Source organism: Rutilus rutilus (assembly GCF_951802725.1).
Source record: "Rutilus rutilus genome assembly, chromosome: 19".
Lineage (NCBI taxonomy): Eukaryota > Metazoa > Chordata > Actinopteri > Cypriniformes > Leuciscidae > Rutilus > Rutilus rutilus.
In genome coordinates, this window is record NC_140232.1 from 198387 (window position 1) to 220886 (window position 22500).

A 22500-nucleotide genomic window follows, 5' to 3' on the forward strand; every position below is an offset into this window, starting at 1 on the left:
GTGTGTGTGTGTGTCACCTGGGCTCTGTGCTGCTCTGAGGTGAGTGTGTGTGTGTGTGTGTCACCTGGGCTCTGTGCTGCTCTGAGGTGAGTGTGTGTGTGTGTGTGTGTGTGTGTGTCACCTGGGCTCTGTGCTGCTCTGAGGTGAGTGTGTAGTGGTGATGGTGGCGATCTTCTCTGCGTTGGTCAGTAATGAGGCATTAGACGTCTCTATTCGGTCAGAGAGAAAGAGAAACAGTTGTAATGTTTTGAATGCATGAATTACAGCTTGAAATCATTTGTGCTGTTGATCAACTTCAGCTTCATGACTGCGGCTGCACAGCTTTGCAGGATTTCTCAAGTTATCGCTTCAGAAACTGAAGAAAATTTGACGTGTTTTCAGATCGTCCAAGTTTTGAAGTGACCAGGCGCCCAAAACACACAGATCACTCAGTCGCTCGCAGCCGTTCCTGAAGATGATCAACGCTTTACATCAGTGTCTCCAACACTGGTCGTACTCCAACACTGACTGAAGATTTACTAGTCGAGATTTCTACATATCAACATTTTCCATAAAATGAATAATCTCTGGATTCAGATTCTAGTCCATAAAACACTTAAAATAGAGGAACAAAAGTACATGTATTTATTTCAGCGCCACCATGTGGACAGTTCTCATAACATCTGGCAGAAAGCATGATATCGAAACTCAATCCCAAGTTTATGTTGAGCGCCACCCTTCTTCTTCCTCTCTCACATGATGAAGGGTTAAGCTCCTGTCATCTGAAGCCCAACAGATGTGTGTGTGTCGTGTGTGTCGTGTGTGTTCAGGATATACCCACGTCAGGCAGCGGGCACTTCAAAATGTGTTTATATCGTGACCATCAGAGAAATGTATGAGTAATTTTAAGGAACAAGAACGTAAACATGCTTTAGTATAAACCTGTCCCATGCTAGAATCCTCAAGTAATTATGAATGGAGAAACTGCTATTAGACTGATGTGAACGTGCAACCATTATAAAGACAGTGTGAATCGCAGGGTCTGATTCCCCGCTGGAGATGATTGACAGGAGCATGACCCAGTGCCGGCTCACCGTCTCCGGGGATGATGCGCAGCGTGACCGCGTGACCCGCCTCTTTGATCAGGTTGACGATGTCCGAGTGTGATTTGTTGGTGATGGAGCAGCTGTTGACCGCTAGGATCCGATCGCCCACCTTCAGCTTTCCACAGCGGTCCGCCGGACTGAACTCGATGATACGACCGATTTTATGAGGCATGGACACGCATGTGTTTCCAGCTGAGGTCCGAGAGACAGAAAAAGAAGAAAGATCAGCCCACATTTAGATGACAGCGTCAGCAGGATGAAACCACTGTGACCATGTGTTAATGTTAGTGGTGGAAATGTTGATTCTTTCAAGAGATTCGTTCATTTTCAGTTCGTACACCAAAATGATTCGTTCAGTGACCATTTCTTCATATAACACGCCAGAAAGTGGTGAAAAAGAGTGTCTGATGTGTTATGTCTTAAGTCAACGAACGTATTTACTTGTTACAAAAAAACTGATTTGGCTTTATTAAAATATGTGCCTAATCTACTCATTAAATTAATAAAATAAGTCTAAATAAGTGGTTCAGATGACCAAAGTAAGTTTTTTTTGTTGTATTTTTTTGCATAATTAACAGTTTAATTGTTTCGTCAGACATTTACACATTCATAAATCTGGGATTATGTTAAACGTGGAGAAATGGGTAACACTTTATTTCGATAGTCCACTTTAGACATTCTACTAACTATAAGTAACTTTACAACTACAAGTCAACTTATTCTACTAACCCGAACCCTAACACCTAACCCTAACCTAACAGTCTACTAATACTGTAATGAGAGTTAGTTGACATGTAGTTGAAAAGTTACTTATAGTTAGTAGAATGTCTAAAGTGGACTATCGAAATAAAGTGTAACCGAGTAATGTTCTGTATGTTAAATATGAACATATAAAGAAGCATACGTACGGATCCCTGCGCTTTGCATCCGCTTTCTGCTGATCGCTGAACGAGATTGACTCGCATGCTAAATGACTCGGTACACTCTCATTCATTTCATTCACAAACAACATGTACCAGTTCATTCAATTCGTTCATGAATGAGATCTCTCTCATTCAGACTCAAAACAGTGACTCGCATTAAACAGTGAATTACATGCCCTTCACAGCCCCAACTGGAATGCTATTTGTCTGATCCTCTGACAACACAAGATTAGAGGATGAATAAAATAACTATATAGTCTGTGTTTTTAAAACAGGAGGGCATCCCGAGTATATTCTGGGAGCTTCTGAGTGTCAACCGTGATTGTGACATCCCCTGATGGAGTGAAGGATCTCACCGAAGGTGGTGTTCGCATCAGGCCTGGACACGGAGGACACGATGACGAAGCCGAAGCCCTCGCTCTCGGCGCGCTGGATCTCCACGTCGTAGGGTTGCAGGGCCGTGACCGTGCTCCCACTGCCCCCTCCACCACCACTGCCGATGCCACTGGTGCTGCCGGAGCCTGAGCTCACGGTGTTCAGTGAGTTCTGGCTGCCCTGAGGCGTGCGCTTCTCCTCGGTGAGCGACGGAGCCTGTGTGCTGCTGTGGTGAGAGGAGGCCGGAGACGGGGGAACGTCCCCCTCGCCCTTATAACCTGCAGACAGAGAAGACATCAGAGAGACCAGCAGAGAAACAGGAGAGAAACAGGAGAGAAACATCAGAAAGACCATCAGAGAAAAGCAGAGAAAAGCAGAGAGACCATCAGCTAAACCAGCACATACTGTACGCCCTATTCAGACAGGAAGTGCTTCTAACAGGGATGGACAAATCTGTGGGAAGAAAACGCTGTTTGGATGAATTTAATTCAAATTCGAATTGTAATTCTAGATCCTGTTTTTGACATCAATTCAAATTCAAGAATTGAATTGGAATTCAGGAGTCATTCTCAATTTAATTCTGAATTGTGCACAAGCCTGGTTGTAACCGCCCAGAACTTGGTTACTGTCGTTTTTAAGGGTAATGCCACTACCATGCACTAGGGGGCTCTATGTTGCATTCCTCCTCTTCTATATAGCCAAGTGTCATGGCTGTATACTGTGTATTGTCGTCTTTGCCGTGTCTGGGTGTGTTTTGCTCCTCCTACAGGTGTGCTGCGGAGCTGAGGCAATCAGGTGGATTGGGTGCACCGGTGCACAGGTGTGCCTGTCATTAAAAGCGTCCTGTTTGGCGTCCTCATTGAGCGTTCCATTCTGTCACATCGATCCCTGGCCAGGACCGAGATGTTGATCGGCGTTGCGGCGTATTGCGAGAACTTGAGAGACAGTCGTTGTAATTAAGAATGTGGAAATAAAAGAGTATTGTAACCGCCGTCAACCGTTTCCTCCTCCTTCATTGTTTCTCCCTAATAGGGGCGTAACACCAAGTAAGAGGAGAGAAGTAGTTCGTTTTTCAAGAGCGAAGAGCTGGTCTGAGATCCTGAGGCTTGCGTTCTGTCCGCGTATAGGTGCAGAGCGCGAACGGGACAGAGAAAAGCCAGGGCTGGGTCTGCCTCCTCCAGGGGCAGTGCTTGCAGGTTCACCACCTGGTCCCGGAAGGGAGTGGTGACAACCTTGGGCACAACCGGGGTCTAAGGATAACGTGAGAGTTGGCCGGGCCGAATTCTAGGCACGATTTGTCGACTGAAAATGCATGCAGGTCCCTACCCTCTTGATGGAGGCCAATGCAACCAGGAGTACTGTTTTTTAACTCTGCTGATTGCAAAGGCTCAAAGGGTGGTCTCTGCAGTGCGGTAAGCACCACAGATAAGTCCCAAGAGGGTCTCGAGTGAGGGTGAGGCGGATTTAGTCTCCCCGCCCCCCTCAGGAACCTGACGATCAGGTCGTGCTTCCCCAGCGACTTACCTGCGACTTACTTCAACTGCATCGTGATGTGCGGCGATAGCGGCAACATACACTTTAATCCTCTGGGGACCAAAAACGCGCCTGCGCGTTTTGCTCGTTTTTTTTTTTAGCAATGAAAAATAAACACAAAATGCTCTGTTAATTTTGATCTTTCATTTTCGTGTAATACATCAATCGATCCTGTTCAGTTTCTATTTTTTTCCTGTATACTCACAATAAAAATAAAGTGTTTTGCTTTTTGACAAATAAAGAAAAACTAACATGATGCTATTTCTGCCTTCTCTCTGTCAGTAAACTCCCATTTGAAACGCGTTCGAAAATGATCTATAACTCCGCGAAAATTCAGTCAAACAGGGAAACAGACCCACGGGCATAAAGCTTGAGATCGCAGCTTTTAAATGAAGTAATTTATATAAAAAACAAATATTATCAGCTTCTGTAATCTGTATAAAAAGAGAGCGACTCCAGTCGAGCTCATTACGAGATGATTCACAGTAATTTGACCACGCCCCGGAGAGCGCGTGCTATTCAAACGCAAATTCTGAGAACCATTTCAGTCTGTGAAACGCCCACATCAGCTGTAAACAAAGAGGCATAATATAGCCTACCTTATGGAGAAAATTTTCCGTGCTGATATGAGGAGCAGATCCCGCTGAGGAGTGAGGTAGGCTAAGTTATCCTTTCTCAAGTGTTAATGTGGAATAACGTTATGGAATAACGTTAGTGTAGGCCTATGTAAACAAAAAGATGAATCGCGTTTCTATAATATGAATCGCGTTTCTGTGAGATGAATGAAGGGTACATATTTGTAAAGACTGTTTAGCCTAAATATGAATCGCGCGTCTGTGTGTGAAAGAATAAACTGCTTTGCTAGAGCCTACTGAGATGAGTAAAAATCGACTGAAATATGTTGAAATAAAATGTATTTGTATAAGCAACGTATTAAACTGCAAATTAACATTTATAGGCTATGCCCTAATATTTCATAAAAACAACGTTACAGTCAGGCCAAGTATGAAAGACAACATTTTGTTGACTAGATTTGGGTACAGTTTTTACTGTAGAATATACTGTCACATCAAATAAGCTTTTCTGCTCATATATATAAAATACTATTTTGTCAAAAATAAAGTCATAGACTAAGATGTTCCAATGTTGGCTATATTCAAACTAATGAATACATATGATAAAATGTAGGCCTATAATCTTTTTTTTTTTTTTTACAAAGAAAGAGTACTTTTTTGCAGAAATATTGCTGAAATTGTAATTATTGTTGTAATTGTAACCTTTTTAATAAAATAGCAAAACATATTTACAAGATAGATGTAAGCAAAATCTTAAATGGTCAATATAAGTCTTCTTCTAAATATATATTTTGTCCTTGCATTGTGGCTCAGTCAGTGTCACACCTGAATGAATGGCTAATTATGCAGAGTCATTATGCAGAGTGGGTGGGACATTGTAATTTAAGGTGTAAACTACTCCTCCCCCTCGCATATTGGCTTTCCAAGCAAAACCTGTTTTACACCATTTAAATCAATGTATTTTTTTTTGTGAACGATAAAGCAAGACTATTTTCACATAATTTTGAAGCTAGAACTCGAAGAGAAAACATCCATTAGTCAAAAATCTTGTGGGCACATATTTTGTATGAGTTTTGTGGTCTTATTTCAGCAACTTTCATTTTTATTTTTTTAAATAACCACGCATAAACATTATTCTCTTAAAAATACAAACATCTACATACATGTTGCTCGCATATTATGGTAGGCCTGTTTGTGCTATATAGAGTGAATTTACACCTTTGCCATGAACATGTTTATAAATAACTGAAAAAAGCACAAATGGCCCCAAAAACAGCTTGGTCCCCAGAGGGTTAAGGGTGTAGGGAGACAGCCCTCGCTCCAACTCAGCTTGCAGGAAGGAAATTAGGGGGTTCTTCTGGTGAGAAGAACATCACTCAATGAACAGGTTCCACTTCAGTGCATAGAGGCGCCTCATAGAGGGGGCTCTCGCAGAAGTGATGGTGTCTATCACCGCTTGGAGTAGGTCACCCAGAACCTCCTGGAGTTTCCAGAGGTCTGGAAGCGGGTGCCATAGGGTGCCCCGTCTCTGAGAGAGCAGGTCCTCTCTCAGAGGAATGGGCCAGGGAGGGGCTGTCGCGAGGAGCACTAGTTCCGGGAACCAGGTCCGGTTGGGCCAATCCTCGTCCTCCCTGGCTTTGCACAAGGTCTGTGCAAGAAGGCTCGCTGGGTGAAACACATACTTGCGCAGGGCCCTGGGCCAGCTGTGTGCCAGTGCATCCGTGCCAAGGGTGCCCTCGGACAGGAAATAGAACAACTGGCAGTGGGACGTGTCCGGGGTGGCAAACAGATCTACCTGTGCGGTCCCAAAGTGCCTCCAAATCAGCTGGACCACCTGGGGATGGAGTCTCCACTCTCCCGGTAGCACCTGTTGTCGTGAGAGCTCGTCGGCTGCATGGTTGAGCAGGCCCGGAATGTGAATGGCACGAAGCGACCTCAGTTGCTTCTGACCCCATAGGAGGAGATGGTGGGCGAGTTGCGACATGCGGCGGGAGTGTAGACCACCCTGACGGTTGATGTACACCACGGTCGCAGTGCTGTCCGTACGAATCAGTACGTTCTTGCCTCATAGCAGTGTTTTGAGAAGGCCCAGCGCAAGACGTACTGTTAACAACTCGAGGCAGTTGATGTGCCAATGCAGTTGAGGCCCCGTCCACAGACCTGAAACTGCATGCCCATTGTACGTGGCCCCCCAGCCGGTGGCAGAGGCTTCCATGAAGACAACAGCATGCCTGGACACTTGTTCTAGGGGGACAACTGCTTGTGGAAATGAAGGGTCTGACCACGGGTCAGGGTTTGGCGACACTGCGGGGTGATGGAAACCCGGCACGAGCCATGCTGCCATGCTCATCTCGGGACTCGGTTGAGAAGCCATTGCTGAAGTGGCCTCATATGAAGCAATCCAAAGCGGCGTCACAGCTGCTGCGGATGCCATATGCCCCAGGAGCCTCTGACAAGGTTATAGTGGGGCCGCTGTCCTGCGTTTGAACGAATTCAAGCAGTTCAACACCGACTGAACACATTACTCTGTGAGGCGTGCTATTAGGTTGACCGAATCCAACTTGACCCAAAGGTCAATCGCTGCAAACCAATCTTGGGGACAGATGCACCCGAAGATGTGTTTCTGCGTTAGCATCTTGAACGGCAGACTGAGAAGGGACCGATCAAGACTCGCAGGTCCAAGATTGGCCGCAACCATTGGGTACAATGAAGTACGGGCTGTAGAAGCCAGTCTTCATATCGGCTGGAGGGACCGGCTCTATCACGTCCTTCAAAAGTAGGACTGCGATTTCTACCCGAAGCACAGGAGCACCGTTCGCCAGTACACGGGTGAACTGAATGCCCCTGAAGGCCGGGGAAAACTGGGCGAACTGAATCGCATAGCCGAGTCTGATGGAACGGATGAGCCAGCTGGGCGGGCTGGGAAGCGCTAGCCAGGATCCCAGGCACCGAGACAGGGGACCAACGTCGTACCCGCAGTGGTGCAGGTACCCTGCGAAACAGTGAGCGTCTGAATAGGGCCACAGTGATTAATGAATAAAGGATGGTTCCTTAGCTGGAAGAGTGTGTGCTGTGAGTGTGTGTGAAAGCTTCACCTGTGTAAGTGGTCTTTCGCCGCACGCTCAGGTTGACGTGCCCCTGTTTGGCCGCCTGTTGCATGAGCTGCACCACCAGCTGATGAGATTTGCCCACTACAGCGGTTCCGTCCACACAGATGAGCTCGTCTCCGGATCGCAGCCGGCCGTCCTCGTCCGCCGCGCCGAACTTCACGATGTGCCCTATGTAGATCTGGAGCACACACACACACACACACACGTCACAGTCACACACCGCAGCTCGACACACACAGCCTGCTGGGAATTCTGGATCATGTCCTCAGATGGGATTCCAATTAAACTATCAGACCATTATGAGTCAAATCAGCTGCGCTTATATGTAGCAGAATATTATTATAGTTATTTTACACCATTATTGTCCTGGGTTGACTGGGACAGACTGGGAAATTAAGATTCTGATGTCAAATTTTTGTATTGATTATTGTAAATTAAAATTATAGATCAGGAAGTGTGAGGTACTGATATTTTACCAATATTTTAACACTAAAATTGGCCAATACAGAGTAAATGAAAGAAATACACAGTTTGGCCTGTTTATTCATGCAAGGAGCAATAGATTGTGTTTTCTGTGATCATGCAAATCAGAAATTCATATTTATATTTCTCTATAGTCATCAAAGAATCATGCTGTACTGTTTGAGCTCTATTTGACGAGGAAAATACATGTTTTCTAGCTCTATAACTCAACTCAACGCAATGCATGTTTATTTGTACGGATGTTATCATCGGACTCACTGGTTCTCCGGGTTCATTTCCACCCAGGATCCGGAAGCCAAAGCCTGTGTCTTTCCTCCAAAGGAAAATGTCTTGTTCTTGAGAGTCTGGCACTGGACAAAAAAAAAAAAAAAATCTGTTTCTTTGCAAGAGATTAGAGGTGTGCAGTATAAATATATATAAGTCTATCACAATATAGTTATTTTGATTGGTTTATATGCTAAATAACCCAGCGGAAATGCCTGTTGTTTGATCAATTACTTTAGAACTGTTTTTCTCTTTTCATTTTGGATTTTATGAATGAAAACCAAACCAAACACTCCATGTAAATATTATGAAAGAGATTCAATGACTACCATGCAGAAATATTGCTACCATGGTATAAACTGTAAAGTCTCTATAACAGTTCTCAGGTCTTCTACCATCAGAAAGCATGTGTATATTTTACTGCTGTGGTTAGTAGTTGATACACATGCATATATGCATGATGAAAAGCAGGAATGCAGATGGATAAGGATTCATGGGCAGACTAAGCCTCGCCCGGTCAGACGCCTGCTTCCCCACACAGAGAACAGCATCATATAAACATGGAGCGTTTATCTACCCTGCCGGACACGCTGCTCGTTTAAAAGGTCTGGATGAGCCGAGCTGCTCCGTGTGGAGTGTTTAACAGGCCTGACTGGGATCTGGCACTGGAGTCTGGCACGGGAAGGCCGGAGCGCACATGGACATCTCCTCAGGTACAGCTGCTCTCTCTTCAGACGCCACAGACTCAGACGAGGCATGATGAGTTTCAGTTTACTGCCAGATCTCTCATCACTGACTCCTACTCTTCAAATACACCTTGTGTAACCCTGAGAACTGGTTTATAATGAATACTGTACACGTGACAAAAGACAAAGATGAAGATCTTTTAACAGCAATATTTGCAATACAATTCAACTTTTTTACATTTTAAAAGACTTTCCTGTATCCCAATGTTAAATGACTAATTTAATAGGCAGAACCAACTATAGGCTTGATTTCCCGATCAAGTATGCAAGTGGTAGCTTTCATACGCCATACCTCTCTAGTAAGCAACTCAATTTGAGAAAAATTAGAGAAAGATGTCCCAGAGAATCTAGGCAAGCAGTGTTGAAGAGGAAACAGGTGTAGCATGAATTAGAGTATGGACATTGTCAATTTTAGAACTGACAAAATGAAGAAAATTATTACACAACTGATTTGAAACAGGCATAGATTTGCCAAAGTTAACTTTAATGAGTCTGTTTATAGTTTGAAAGAGATGCCTGGGATTGCTTGGATTATTATCAATAATCTAAGAAAAATAAGCAGATCTTGTAGACTCAATTGCAGCTCTGTATTCCCCCGAGCGGTCTTTTTTCCAAACTTGATAAAATACATTCAAGCCAGAGTAACGCCACTTACGCTCCATTTTACAACAATCGTCTCGAGTTACGAGTGTAACCCTTGTTCCCTGAGATCAGGGAACGAGACACTGCGTCCTGAGACACGTTCTGGGAATGCCTCAGCGTGACTGATGACTGAAGTACTGTATAATCACTGCAATCCTATTGGCCGGCGACAGCTAAATTAAAAGTGAAACATCACTGAACTTCGTCATCTCATCACTGAGACACTGCATCGTTCGCCATGCCTCTGGGCTGCCTGCACAGTCCCTTCAGACGAAGAAGTGGATGACATGTTCTCGAGGCGTCTATAGGTGTGTGGTCAGTCTACAGGTGTTTACAGGTGTGCGGTCAGTCTGCAGGTGTGTGGTCAGTCTACAGGTGTGTCTACAGGTGTGTGGTCAGTCTACAGGTTTGCGGTCAGTCTACAGGTGTGTCTACAGGTGTGTGGTCAGTCTACAGGTGTGTCTACAGGTGTGTGGTCAGTCTACAGGTGTGTCTACAGGTGTGTGGTCAGTCTACAGGTTTGCGGTCAGTCTACAGGTGTGTCTACAGGTGTGTGGTCAGTCTACAGGTGTGTCTACAGGTGTGTGGTCAGTCTACAGGTTTGCGGTCAGTCTACAGGTGTGTCTACAGGTGTGTGGTCAGTCTACAGGTGTGTGGTCAGTCTACAGTTGTGTGGTCAGTCTACAGACGTGTCTACAGGTGTGTGATCAGTCTACAGGTGTGCGGTCAGTCTACAGGTGTGTCTACAGGTGTGTGGTCAGTCTACAGGTGTGTCTACAGGTGTGTGGTCAGTCTATAGGTGTGCGGTCAGTCTACAGGTGTGTCTACAGGTGTGTGGTCAGTCTACAGGTGTGTCTACAGGTGTGTGGTCAGTCTATAGGTGTGCGGTCAGTCTACAGGTGTGTCTACAGGTGTGTGTGGTCAGTGCTGTCACTCACAGCGGCTCTCATACATGCTCCTGGACTGCGCCCAGATCCTGAAGGGGTCCGGCTTTTTCTGCAGAGTCCCGTTGGCAGCGGGGGGGTCGAAGGGCGGCAGGACAGGCAGCGGCTGGGTGGGCGGAGGCGGGACGGATGGAGGGGGTCCTGGGGCTCCCGGGGCAGAGGAGGGCAGCAGGCGTGCGGGCGAGTCTGTGTGAGCGCTGCGGTGACTGCAGACGCTGTGCTGAGAGCTGCCCTGACTGTCCTTTCGCTCCAGCTGCTGACACACACAGCAAACACACAAATAACCATTCTGCCATATTTCACCACACATGTCATTTCAAACCATTTTCTTTTCTACAGGGGAGCACAAAAGGCTGAATGTTCAAACGTCTGTTATCTTTCACTCAAAAGCTCTAAACTGGCAACAATTAACATACAGGAAACTGCCAAGTTTCCAACACTACCATAGAATTAGACTTCTGAAGCCAAACCACAGCTTTCTGACAGACAGGAATTTAAGATGTTCTTGATGAAAAAGTATTTTGTTAAAGGCAAAAATTTCCCAGTTTTTTGTATTCTTTTAGCAAATCCTTCCTCCCTTGGTTGACTGTCAACAAAGCTGACATCATTCATGCACTTCCCGGTCATTTTTACTAGATATTTATAATGCCATTCCCCAAGCATGATATTGATTATTAAAGGCTAATAACACATTTTGCAATGTCTGACCAAACAAGGACTTCGTCAGGCCTGATTAAGACCTTGTTTGGTTGAAACATGGCAATATATTATTTTTTTTTATTTTTTTTTATGAAATGCCAAATTTGATGATTTTTTAAATAAAAAACAGCCTACGGCTAATGAACTATATGACTTGGTGGAAGAATTGTTTATTCTGATTATAGTATTAATAAATGTTTTGAAATTTATTGAACATGGGTATCTTTTATAATTTAGCCGTTGTCACAAATAACAGCAATAAGCTTCTGAAGGCCATGACTTACAGTGATTTTACCACAGTTGAAGATCCATTTCCTTTGGCTGGATGCTTGCTTGAGTTTTTGTGTTTTACTGTGCAGCACTTTTTGACTATCATATGTGTATTATAGAGATGTGCGGATCAGTTCTAACGTCAATCATCCACTCACTCAAACCTGTGATTCTCTCTGGTTCAGATATCTGCACCAGATCCTCACGTTACTCTGTTATTCTAATTCTCAGAGTTAAGCATGATAATATGGTATCATATTATACTGAATTAGGATGCTTTTAAATTAACATTTAGCCATTTAAAGTAAAAGTTCTACTTTGGCCAAGTTGCATTGCATTTTACTCCCTTCAAACACTGTCACTGTTTCCGTCACTGCTACTTCCCGAACACACACACAAGACATGAAATACGTTCATCCCAAGCAAAGGCTGGATATTGGCTTCATGAGTTTATTGTCATTTTCACAGCCGTTACACATCACACACCCATCACCTGTTTCATCCTGGTTAAATACTTCAGTAAAACGCTCCCACTTCCTTCCTGTCAATTCAGCGTTATTATATCGAAATACAATTTTATTTACTTTTAAATGAAACCATTGTAATCGTGATATTATTCCTATTTGTTACTACATGTAACTGTAATCTGATTACTTTGTATTTTGACACAACTGTAACGAATTAGTTACCAGATTTTTTTTATCCTGATTACGTAACGCTGTTACATGTATTCCGTTACTCCCAACCCGGTAAAGACATTGGCTGATGTGTAACTGAGAAATAAAAGAGATGCATCTTACCAGCACTTTGGGACTTCTCTTGGGCTGCAGGACTCCTGAGAGAGAATGTAATAATTGCACATGTAAACTCAACACTAAGCCCCTAAATCCACATTCTAACCTTCACAAAACAATGGCAATATAAATTTGTGGTAAACATACAGTACTGTGCAAAAGTCTTAGAAACGTTTGTATTTTCACCCCAAAAACTGGTTTTGAGACAGTTATTTATATATTTTGTAGTAGTATGTCAGTAGGAAATATCAGTTTACATTTACACACATTCTTTTTGCTATTAATTGCAATAATCCAGTGATATTCTTGTATGTACAAGGAGTCTGACAGCAGCCGGATCTCACCATCATCGAGTCTGCCTGTGGATTTACATGAAGAAACAGAAGAAACTGAGACAGACTAAATCCAGAAGAAACCAAAACCCCTCTAAAATGACTCGGTTACTAATGTAACCTCGGTTCCCTGAGATAAGGGAACGAGTATTGCGTCCGCTAGACGCAATGGGGAAAACTCCTTTTTCTCCGAATACTGAATGCCTTTTATAAAATAGCGCAGTGCACAGCCATAACAGTGCAGAGACTACACACACTCTTATTGGCTGGTCAGTGGGAACTGTACGAACCTATGGCGGAGCGGTGTAACTGCGTGAGCCAATCAGGGCACAGCCCGCCGATCCGAGCGCAGAGCCCGCCAGAAGGGGTGGGGCATCTACCTATAAATACAGCTCATTTCGCCATATGATTCAGGTTAATCGACTGAAGCGACGAACGGCAAGTCATGTGCATAATAGCACGGCCGTCTACACAATACCTGTTCCCTTATCTCAGGGAACCGAGGTTACGTTAGTAACCGAGTCGTATTGTGTGTGCTAGACGCGATGGGGAACCAATCCAATCACGCTGTGCTATGTTCAAGTAGAACGACATGTTCTATGACCTGAGCCTGGGACGCTTGGATAAGGGTCCCAAGGGCAGAGGGCTAATGGGGCAATAGTGCCCTGAGGGGGGTTCAGATAAGGTTGGAACCTAAGAATAATGGTGGGCCGGGCTCACACGGAGGGACTATACGGAAAGGAAATGCGCCTGCAATGCAGGGACTTCCAAGTTATAAAATCTGGCGAAGGTGGACGGCGAGGACCAGCCGGCCACCCCACATATATAGCTAATAGATACCCCACTGGACACGCCCTGGAGGAGGCCATGCCTCTGGTGGAGTGTGCTCTGGTGCCTATGGGGAATTGCAGGCCCATAGAAGTGTAAGCTAGAGCGATAATGTCCAATAGCCAACAGGATTGTCTTTGCTTCATGACCGGAAGCACTTTGGTGCGGCCGCCGAAGATTACGAACAGCTGCTCTGACTGTCTGAACTGAACAGAGTGCTCTATATATGCTCTCAGGACCCGAACCGGGCAGAGTAGGTGTAATTGTTGCGCATCTTCTGTTGTGGGAAGAACAGAAAGCGAAATTATTTGTGCTTTGAATGGAGTTGAAACACTTTGGACACGCAGCCATGCCTTGGCTTGAGGACGACTTTAGGCAAGGCAAGGCAAGGCAAGTTTCAAGGCAAGGCAAGTCAAGAATCTTGACTTTAGAGTCGCCTGGTCCAAACTCAAGGCAGGAAGCACTAACAGAGAGCGCTTGGAGGTCCCCCAGTCGCTTGACCGATGCTAAGGCTAGCAGTAGTGCAGTCTTAAACGAGAGTGGCTTCAATTCGGCCGAATGTAGCGGCTCGAATGGAGGTCCTTTGAGGGCTCTGAGGACCGTTGGTAGGGCCCAGGAGGGTACGGTATGGGGGCGGGTTGAGCATCCTCTCTCCCCTCAGGAAGCGAAGAATCATGTCGCTTTTCCTATCGACTGGCCGGCCACTGGGGCATGGAAAGCTGCAATGGCCACCACGTAGACTTTGAGCGTGGATGGGGTGCGGCCCACATCCAGTAGCTCTTGAAGAAATTAAAGTACCAGAGGTACTTCGCATGATGCAGGGTCCTGGTTCCGGGCTGAGTACCAGCTGGAGAACACAGACTACTTAAGGGCGTAGAGGCATCTCGTGGATGGGGCTCTAGCCTCACAAATGGTGTTTAGGACTCTCGCTGGGAGGTCCGTAAGCTCCCGTCGAGGGGCCAAACATGGAGGGCTCATAGATTGGACTAAGACTTGGTGACCTGCCAGGTGTGGTAGGAAGGTTTTGAGGGGCAGCAAAAGCACCAACATTTCTAGGCAGTTGATGTGCAGCCGTTTCTCCATGCTCGTCCAAGAGCCAGAGGTCGGTTTGCCCTCGCACAGAGCTCCCCAACCTGTATTGGAGGCGTCCGTGCTGACCACCATCTTCCTTGAGACCGTACCCAAGCTTACCCCGGACTTGTAAAAGCTGGGGGTTTTCCAACGGTCCAGGGCTCTGATGCAGCCGTGGTCCACCTTGACATGATGGTGCCCTGAGCGCCATGCTCGGGAAGGGACCTGGGGTCAGCCAGTACTGCAAGGGGCGCATTTGTAGCAGACCCAGCGGAAGTACTGCCGATGCGGAGGCCATGAGGCCTAGCATCCTTTGAAAAGTTCTGAGGGGGCGACGGCTGAATGGCTGAGGAGTACAGATCTGTGGGAATTTAGTTCCGCCTCTGACAAGGGCAGAACGAGCCAGTCGTCGAGGTAGTTCAGGATGCGCATTCCCTTCTGCCTCAGGGTTCCCCTTGTAAAAGTGCATGGGGCCAGGGACAGTCCGAATGGTAGGACTGTATACTGGTAGGCTACCCCTTCGAACGCGAATCTCAAAAACGGTCTGTGACGGGGGGCTATTTGGATATAAAAGTATGCATCTTTCAGATCCACTGAGAAAAAACAATCCCTGGGCGTACTAGTGCGAGGATTTGTTTCAGGGTTAGCATCTTGAATGGCCGTTTCATAAGGGCCCTGTTCAGATGTCTGAGATCTAGGATGGCACTGAGACCACCACCCTTTTGGGAACGAGGAAGTGGCGGCTGTAGAAGCCTGACTCTGTGTGGGGAGGAGAAACTGTTTCCACAGCCCCTTTTGCCAATAAGCTCATTACTGCGGAGGACGTGAGCCATGTTGCTCTTCACCGAAGTGTCGACTATGCCCACAAAGCGGGATTGATTGTGAGCAATTCGGAGCGAGCAACCTCATTCTATTGTGTTCAGAACCCATTGTGACATGCCAGGCTTTCCATGTCTCGGCCCGGCTGGCTATGGGTTGTATAATTTCGGGGGACGGTGCGCTGCATTTGCGCAGGGGACCGACACCCATGTGGTGTGGAAAAGGAAAAGTGCTCTTTTGCTAAGTATTTTTGTTTTTTATTTTGTTCGCTATAACAGCGGTCAATTGCAAGAGGCTGTGAACTTGAACGGGCCCACAGCTTGCAATTGCAACACCTGCTCCAACAGCCGGAACTGAACAGAGTGTTTGGAGGGACACTCTGGGCTTTTTGTAGGGTGGTCCAGCCGCAACAAGACTTAACCCTCCCCTTTTCCTGTCTGGATGATTAGGACTGCTTCTTAGGCTCAGGGTCCAGCGTAATCCTAGGCTGGGGTCCCTGACGCTTAGGCTTAGGCGTTTCGCCTGATGGGGGCGTGGCTACTGCTCAGGCGCTAGATTGGGCTGAGTGGCTGCAGGCGCTGGTTTGGCTGGCTGCTGAGTCGGTGTGGGCTTGTGGCGACTCGAAGCTGCGGAGCGGGAACGCTTGGGCAGGAAGAGTCGCACAGCCTGCGATGCCTTCTGTGCAGTCGTGAAGCGTTCAGCGAAACCATCCACCGCGGGGCTGAAGAGACTAGTGAAGGAGATAGATGAGATCGATGTGGCTGGGTCTGGTCCAGACTCGTCCATGTATCGGAAGAGCTTCGCCTGGAACACCTGGAGGACGGCCATGAAGTGGAGGGCGGATCCCGCCTGCCCAGAGAACGCATAAGCCCTACCTGTGAGGGCTGAAGTTGTCCTGCAGGGTTTGGATGGGTGAGCCACCTTGGATTTGGATCCAATAGCAGTGGGTGGGCAAAGGTGCGCAGCCACGGCTTCGTCTATGGGGGGCAGCTTCTCATAACCCTTCTTCCACAGCACTATCAATGGTTGAGAGCGTGGTGGAAGTGGAGTAGGGGGCGGGTTAGGTCTTCGTGAACTTCAGGAGAGAACGGTGCAGATCGCTTACGAGGGACCTGTTGGTGCCCTGGCAGGAACCACTCGTCCAGGCACCTGCGTGTGGGCTCCTCAGGGGCAGCCCAGTCGAGACCAAGCTCTTCAACAGCTTTAGACAGGACATGGATCCAGCTCCAGCTCTCACACACAGTCCAGCTCTGGCGTCGCTACGTTCTTTAGACGGCAAGGGGGCAGGGTCATGCACTGAGCCCGTCCAATCCCATAAGTCGGAAGCCGCCAATGACATGGAGTCATCGTGAAGATCCTCTTCGGATCCACCGAATGAGACGAGACCGCTCGCGTCACATGAGGAGCGCTGGTCTGGACGAGTGAAAAGCACAGGTGATATCTCTCTGTGGAGAAAGTGAGGCACGCGGGGTCTGAGCCGAAGTGAGCTCACTAACTTCCAGTTGCCCAGCCCTCTGGCCCTGCTGTTTCTTTCTCCGAGGCTCGTGGGAGAAAGTAAACGGGAGAGCGTGAGGGGCGGAGCCGCGATCTGAAAAGAACGTGATCCGAGAGCGGAGAGATGAGAGAGGCATGCTCTCGCAATGGGAGCAGCTCGTCTCTGTGAGCGCGGCATCTGCATGGGCTTTGCACTCGCTGTGCATGTCCTCGTCATGCAGAGGGGCTCTGCATGTGCCACATCCGTGGCGTGACATTTGCATCAATGTCGCTGCTCTTTTAGATAGAAACTTGCCTTTTAGGTGTTCGCCGGAGAGCGCAGGGAAACAGCACGATCAGAAGGATGGAGAGCGCGCTGGATCTGCTGCAGTACTGGCTAACTCGCTGTTCCGCTGCAGGGCTCTGTTTTCCTCGGCGAAGAAGGCTTTCTGTGTATTCTACGAAGTCTGAAGATCGTCGCTTCAGTCGATTTAACCTGAATCATATGGCAAAATGAACTGTATTTTATAGGTAGATGCCCCGCCTTTGGGCGGGCTCAGTTACGCCGCTCCGCCATAGGTTCTTGCAGTTCCCACTGACCAGGCAATAAGCGTGTGTGCAGATCACTGCACTGTTTTGACTGTTCAAAATGCATAACTAAACCGAGTTTGTTTGTGATCGGACTGGTGCGCCACAACTCTGTCTGTGTGTGTGTGTGTGTGTGTGTGTGTGTGTGTGAGTGAGTGTGTGTGATCAGTAATGCTCGTTTCACTGACCCAGTCAGAAAGTGTTGGCTCACCTCTCTGCACTAGCATGGTAACCTCAGTCCCTCGAGGGCACTTGCTGAGCAGATCCACCACCTGGTTGTGGCTCAAGCCCTGAACGCTCCTCTTGTTGACCTCCAGCAGGATGTCTCCCTCCTTCAGCCCTCGGCATCGTGGGTAATCAACGACCTGCTTCACCTTCTGCCCTCCACCCACCAGACTGTCGGCCATGGTGAAGCCGAAGCCCTTGTCTCCCTTCTCGATGTGGAGCGTGATGAGTTCGGGCTGCGTGGCGATGGAGGAGGCTAGCGTCGCCACATCGCTAGCATAGCTGTCGGTCACTAGCAGAGAGCTGTCCGGCGCGGGGGGGAACGGCACCGCCTCGAGACCCGACACCACACCCGCCAGCGGAGCGACTGGTTCGAAGCCCTCCTGGCTGTTCACGATGATGGGCTCTTTGTCCAGGATGGCTACGGAGGTCACCAGGCTGGTGTTGGGGTCGTCGGGGTCAAAGGGCAGAGGGTATCCGCGGCACAGCTCCAGCTGGACCATGGAGCCGATCGGGATGGACTGGAATATCTTCACCACCTGAGCATGAGTGTATCCCAACACGATGGTGTCGTTCACACTGACGATCACGTCACCTGAGGGCACACACACACACACACACACACACACACGTGTTACAGTCACGGAGAAACATCACATGATCCGCTTTTAATATCCTCCCCGTTTTATTTTCATTTTAGTTAAAGTTTTAGGTTCATCTGCCGTTTCACACAGTTGACTGATTGAGGAACATGAAGCAGGGTCATGTTGACTCACTGTGATGAAGCCGAGAGAACCGTTACAATGACCCTAAAACTCAAGACATCAGGGCACAAATGCACCTTTATGAGTTTCTGTCTCATATTTATATCATATATGGTTGAGCAATAACCAATATCACGGAACAACTCAATGACTCACTCATTTAAACATGTACCGCCACCTACTGGCAGTTTTACTTTCTTATTTATTTAGAGTATCACTTCAATAAAAAAAAAAAAAATTTAATATTTCCATATTAATTTAAAAAACATTAAAGAGATTGTTCACCCAAAAATAAAAATTCTGTCATAATTTATTCTCCCTCATGTCGTTTCAAACCTTTATGAATTTCTAAAAGAAGATATATTGAGAAATGTTGGTAAGCAGACTGTTTTAGTGACTGTTTTGATGGCCACTGACTTCCATTGCATGAACAAAATGTTCCACAAAAGAAAGTTAGATAGTCATAGAAGTTTGAAACGACATGAGGGAGCGAATGCAGTGTCACCAATAAACCAAGCTTTCATGTCACCAATAAACCGTCTATAAATATATCAAAATACAGATTCAGATGCAACATTCAGGCTGTGTGTGTGTGTGTGTCTGTGTGTGTATGAGAGAGAGAGAGTGTGACTGTGTGTGTGTGAGAGAGTGTGTGTGTGAGAGTGTGTGTGTGAGAGTGTGTGGTTGTGTGTGTGTGTAAAAAATTGTTGAATAAAATAAATATTTCTTTCTAAAGCTACTTTTTATAATGTCTTTTTGATGCTTTTCTCATTTAACAATAATGGCTTCATCTTTTGGGGGTATTTCTCAGTCAAATTTGATGTGTGATTAATTAGAGTATTTCATTTCCTTATCATGTAATTAATTAGATAAAAAAATGTTGTCGTTTGACAGCCCTATATTTTTAATATCTTAGTTTAAGTAACGTTTATTTCAAGCAACAAAACTGGTTTTAGTTTAGCTTCCGCTAACTATAATAACCCTGACCATCACAACACGTTCTATTATGTAACATCTGAGTTTTTTAACACATAAAATGCTACTTCAGTGTGGGCGGGGCTACTGCGTCGTGGCTCGTGATTGGTTAGACCCAGATAAACATGGAAGAGAGAGCTATTCTTGCTTCCCGTTTGATTGTATCACGTCTGGTCAGGAGGCAAAAGATTTCCTACAAGGTTCAAACCTGTTTCCATCTTTCCGTCCACAGCGGCCGGTCCGTCCAACACTAGACTCTTGATCTGCAGGAACTCGTCCGGTTCGTCCCCGCCGACCACAGTGAAGCCGAAGCCTCGCCGGCTCTTCAGCAGCTTCGTGCTTATGAACGTGCCCTTCAGTTCGGCTGGGTTACGGGTGAAGAACGGCTTTCCTCCTGCACACACACACACACACATTAACTGATTTATTATTCAGTTATGTAATGAAATGAGAAGAAATGCTGATGTAGTCAGGCTGGGGCATAACATGCATATGAACAATAATGAGTGTGAGCGTCTCACGTTTGGGCCCTGGGGCCTGAGGAGCCGACGGGCAGCTCTGAGGATCTCTGTACGTCTCCAGATGACTGGGCACATAAGATCCGATCGCAGCTCCGGCAGACGAGTGCTCCTCGATCCATTCTGACAGAGAGAAACGCCACACAGACAATACACAGAAAGATCAGACTGCCACAAATATACCGACAATAAAACACATATATTATTGTGTTTTACATACTCATATATTAGTATTTCAGTATTGGAACAATGGCAGCATTCAGAGACGCTTCAACGGACAAACACTTCCATTCAAACGTTTAGATTATGATTTAGTGATTTAGTCTTGTCATATCATTTGATACATGTAAGCTTGTGTAAATTCATTTCCTACACAATGCTCACTGTGCAAATAAATACTACATAAGCAGCAGTTTAAACAATTAAACTTCAGTATGTTATAGTACAGTAAATGAGGAGAGCGAGCAGAGAGACGCACCTCTGATGTAGCGACCGCCTTCGGGCGACTGCTGCGCGTCGAGCTGCTTCTGACGCCGGGCCTCCAGGAGAGGGTTCTCGTACTGCGTCTTACGGTGGATATGACTGACAGAGAGAGAGAGAGATCATGTTTTAGAAATATCAAAGACTAGGACGACTTCTGTTGATTCTTTATTCTAAATGCTAAAATGCATGATGGAATCTGAAAGTTGCCCATTAAAGGGGTCCTATTAAGCCCTTTTATGAAGTCTTGATTTTGTTTTTGGGGTGTACTGGAATATGACTTCATGGTTGATTGTTCAAAAAACACATTATTTTTCACATATTTTACATTATTACTGCACCTCTCTCCCCAGTCTGGTTGAACACATCGTTTATTTCCTGTTTCGATGAAGCCCCTCTTTCTGAAATATGAAACGTGCTGTGATTGGTCAGTTGGCCCAGTGTGTTGTGATTGGCACCACGTGTTCGGGAAATGTCCCGCCCCTTCATAACCGCGAGCTCTACTCAGATGTAAATTAACGATGCTGTCGATTTCAAACCAATTCAAGCCTGATTCAGACTTTAGAATGTTAGCAAACAAGAGGATCGTGCTGAACGGATTCAAGCACAGATTTTACAGGATGTTTCAAAGTGGTGTGTTTGTTTGTTTATAAACTTTCTTATACATTTTAGATACGAAGTAATACACCAATTTAATCATGATACTTGTCGTAAAACGTAATACAAACAGTAGCCTAATCCATCCCAAAACCATGGTTCATTTTCCTAAGGGATGATGAACAGTCTTACAGAAGCTTCAGTAAACACTACATCAACACTAATGTTGGCTAGAAGGTGAGCAGAGGCAACAATATCACGCTCATAATTGGATCTGTTAATAGAAAACGCAACTAGGAATAATAAGACATACTTACAAGTTGTGATCCATAAACAAAAGATTGTCCCGACAAAATGGGAACTGCTCTGTTTCAGGAGAAGCGTTTGTGCGTATAGCCTGCATCGTGGCTCTGGAAGCCGTTCTCCGTAACATGTGCAGCGCACAGATAAACGTTGAGGTTATAATGTTCAGGAACAGTGTTTAAAATAGATTTTAACCTCTCTAAGTTCGTCAGCCTTAGGAAGGTCAAACAACTGAGTTTAGGAAACGTTGTGGAAAACAGCGTCTCTGACAGCGACAGCACTGTCCTCTAGCGCGCTCATACAGGCCTCGACCTACGCAATCCCTGGGCGGAGATTATGTAAATGAGGAACATTTTGACTTCACAAGATCTGGATAAAATGCGTTGTAGTCCAAACCAGCCATTCGTTCTTGGAAAGTGGATTGTGTTAAATAAACTTTGAGCTTTGTGACTTTGCAGATGTTGTTTGTGCTCAAACAGCAACACTACACACTAACTAAATAATAACAGGACCCCTTTAACCGGTGCGTTTTGGAACAGGCAATATTCCATTAGTTAAAATGTATGTGAAAGAAATAGGATTTATTGATGAAAAAATACATAAAGCAAACACAGTCGTAGTTTATTAGGACTATTACAGAAATCTGACCCACTTCATTTAGCCTAAGTATGACCAACAAAATATGCATCACATTAACTTTAAAGCAAGTTTATGTAAAAACTATGTGATCCTAATGGACAGAAAAGTTTTTATGCAATTTTAAAAGTCTGTGGGGTTTGGCACTCACTCAACATAGTAGACTCCGTACACGGGGTCATCGATCTTCTCCCAGCCGGGCGGCAGCTCTAACACACGAGAACACACACAGAGAGAGACTGAGAAACACAGATAGAGACTGAGAGAGACTGAGAGAGACTGAGAGACACAGAGAGAGACTGAGAGAGACTGAGAGAGACTGAGAGACACAGAGAGAGACTGAGAAACACAGAGAGAGACTGAGAGACACAGAGAGAGACTGAGAAACACAGAGAGACTGAGAGACACAGAGAGAGACTGAGAAACACAGAGAGAGACTGAGAGACAC

At 46.0% G+C, this 22500-nt stretch overlaps 1 protein-coding gene across 1 annotated transcript in view; it reads right to left on the reverse strand.

The window, feature by feature from the left end:
• magi1a (membrane associated guanylate kinase, WW and PDZ domain containing 1a) overlaps nt 1-22500 on the reverse strand; it is a gene marked incomplete at its 5' end in the record, with an annotated part of 50157 nt that overhangs the window by 14124 nt on the left and 13533 nt on the right. Inside the window, 12 exons of the mRNA XM_084389709.1 lie at nt 122-209; nt 1074-1277; nt 2365-2661; nt 7587-7779; nt 8343-8434; nt 10675-10936; nt 12450-12484; nt 17766-18374; nt 19727-19912; nt 20040-20159; nt 20515-20618; nt 22204-22261. Of these exons, the coding sequence (XP_084245835.1) occupies nt 122-209; nt 1074-1277; nt 2365-2661; nt 7587-7779; nt 8343-8434; nt 10675-10936; nt 12450-12484; nt 17766-18374; nt 19727-19912; nt 20040-20159; nt 20515-20618; nt 22204-22261 (2248 nt within the window). The remainder of the gene's footprint in view (nt 1-121; nt 210-1073; nt 1278-2364; nt 2662-7586; nt 7780-8342; nt 8435-10674; nt 10937-12449; nt 12485-17765; nt 18375-19726; nt 19913-20039; nt 20160-20514; nt 20619-22203; nt 22262-22500) is intronic.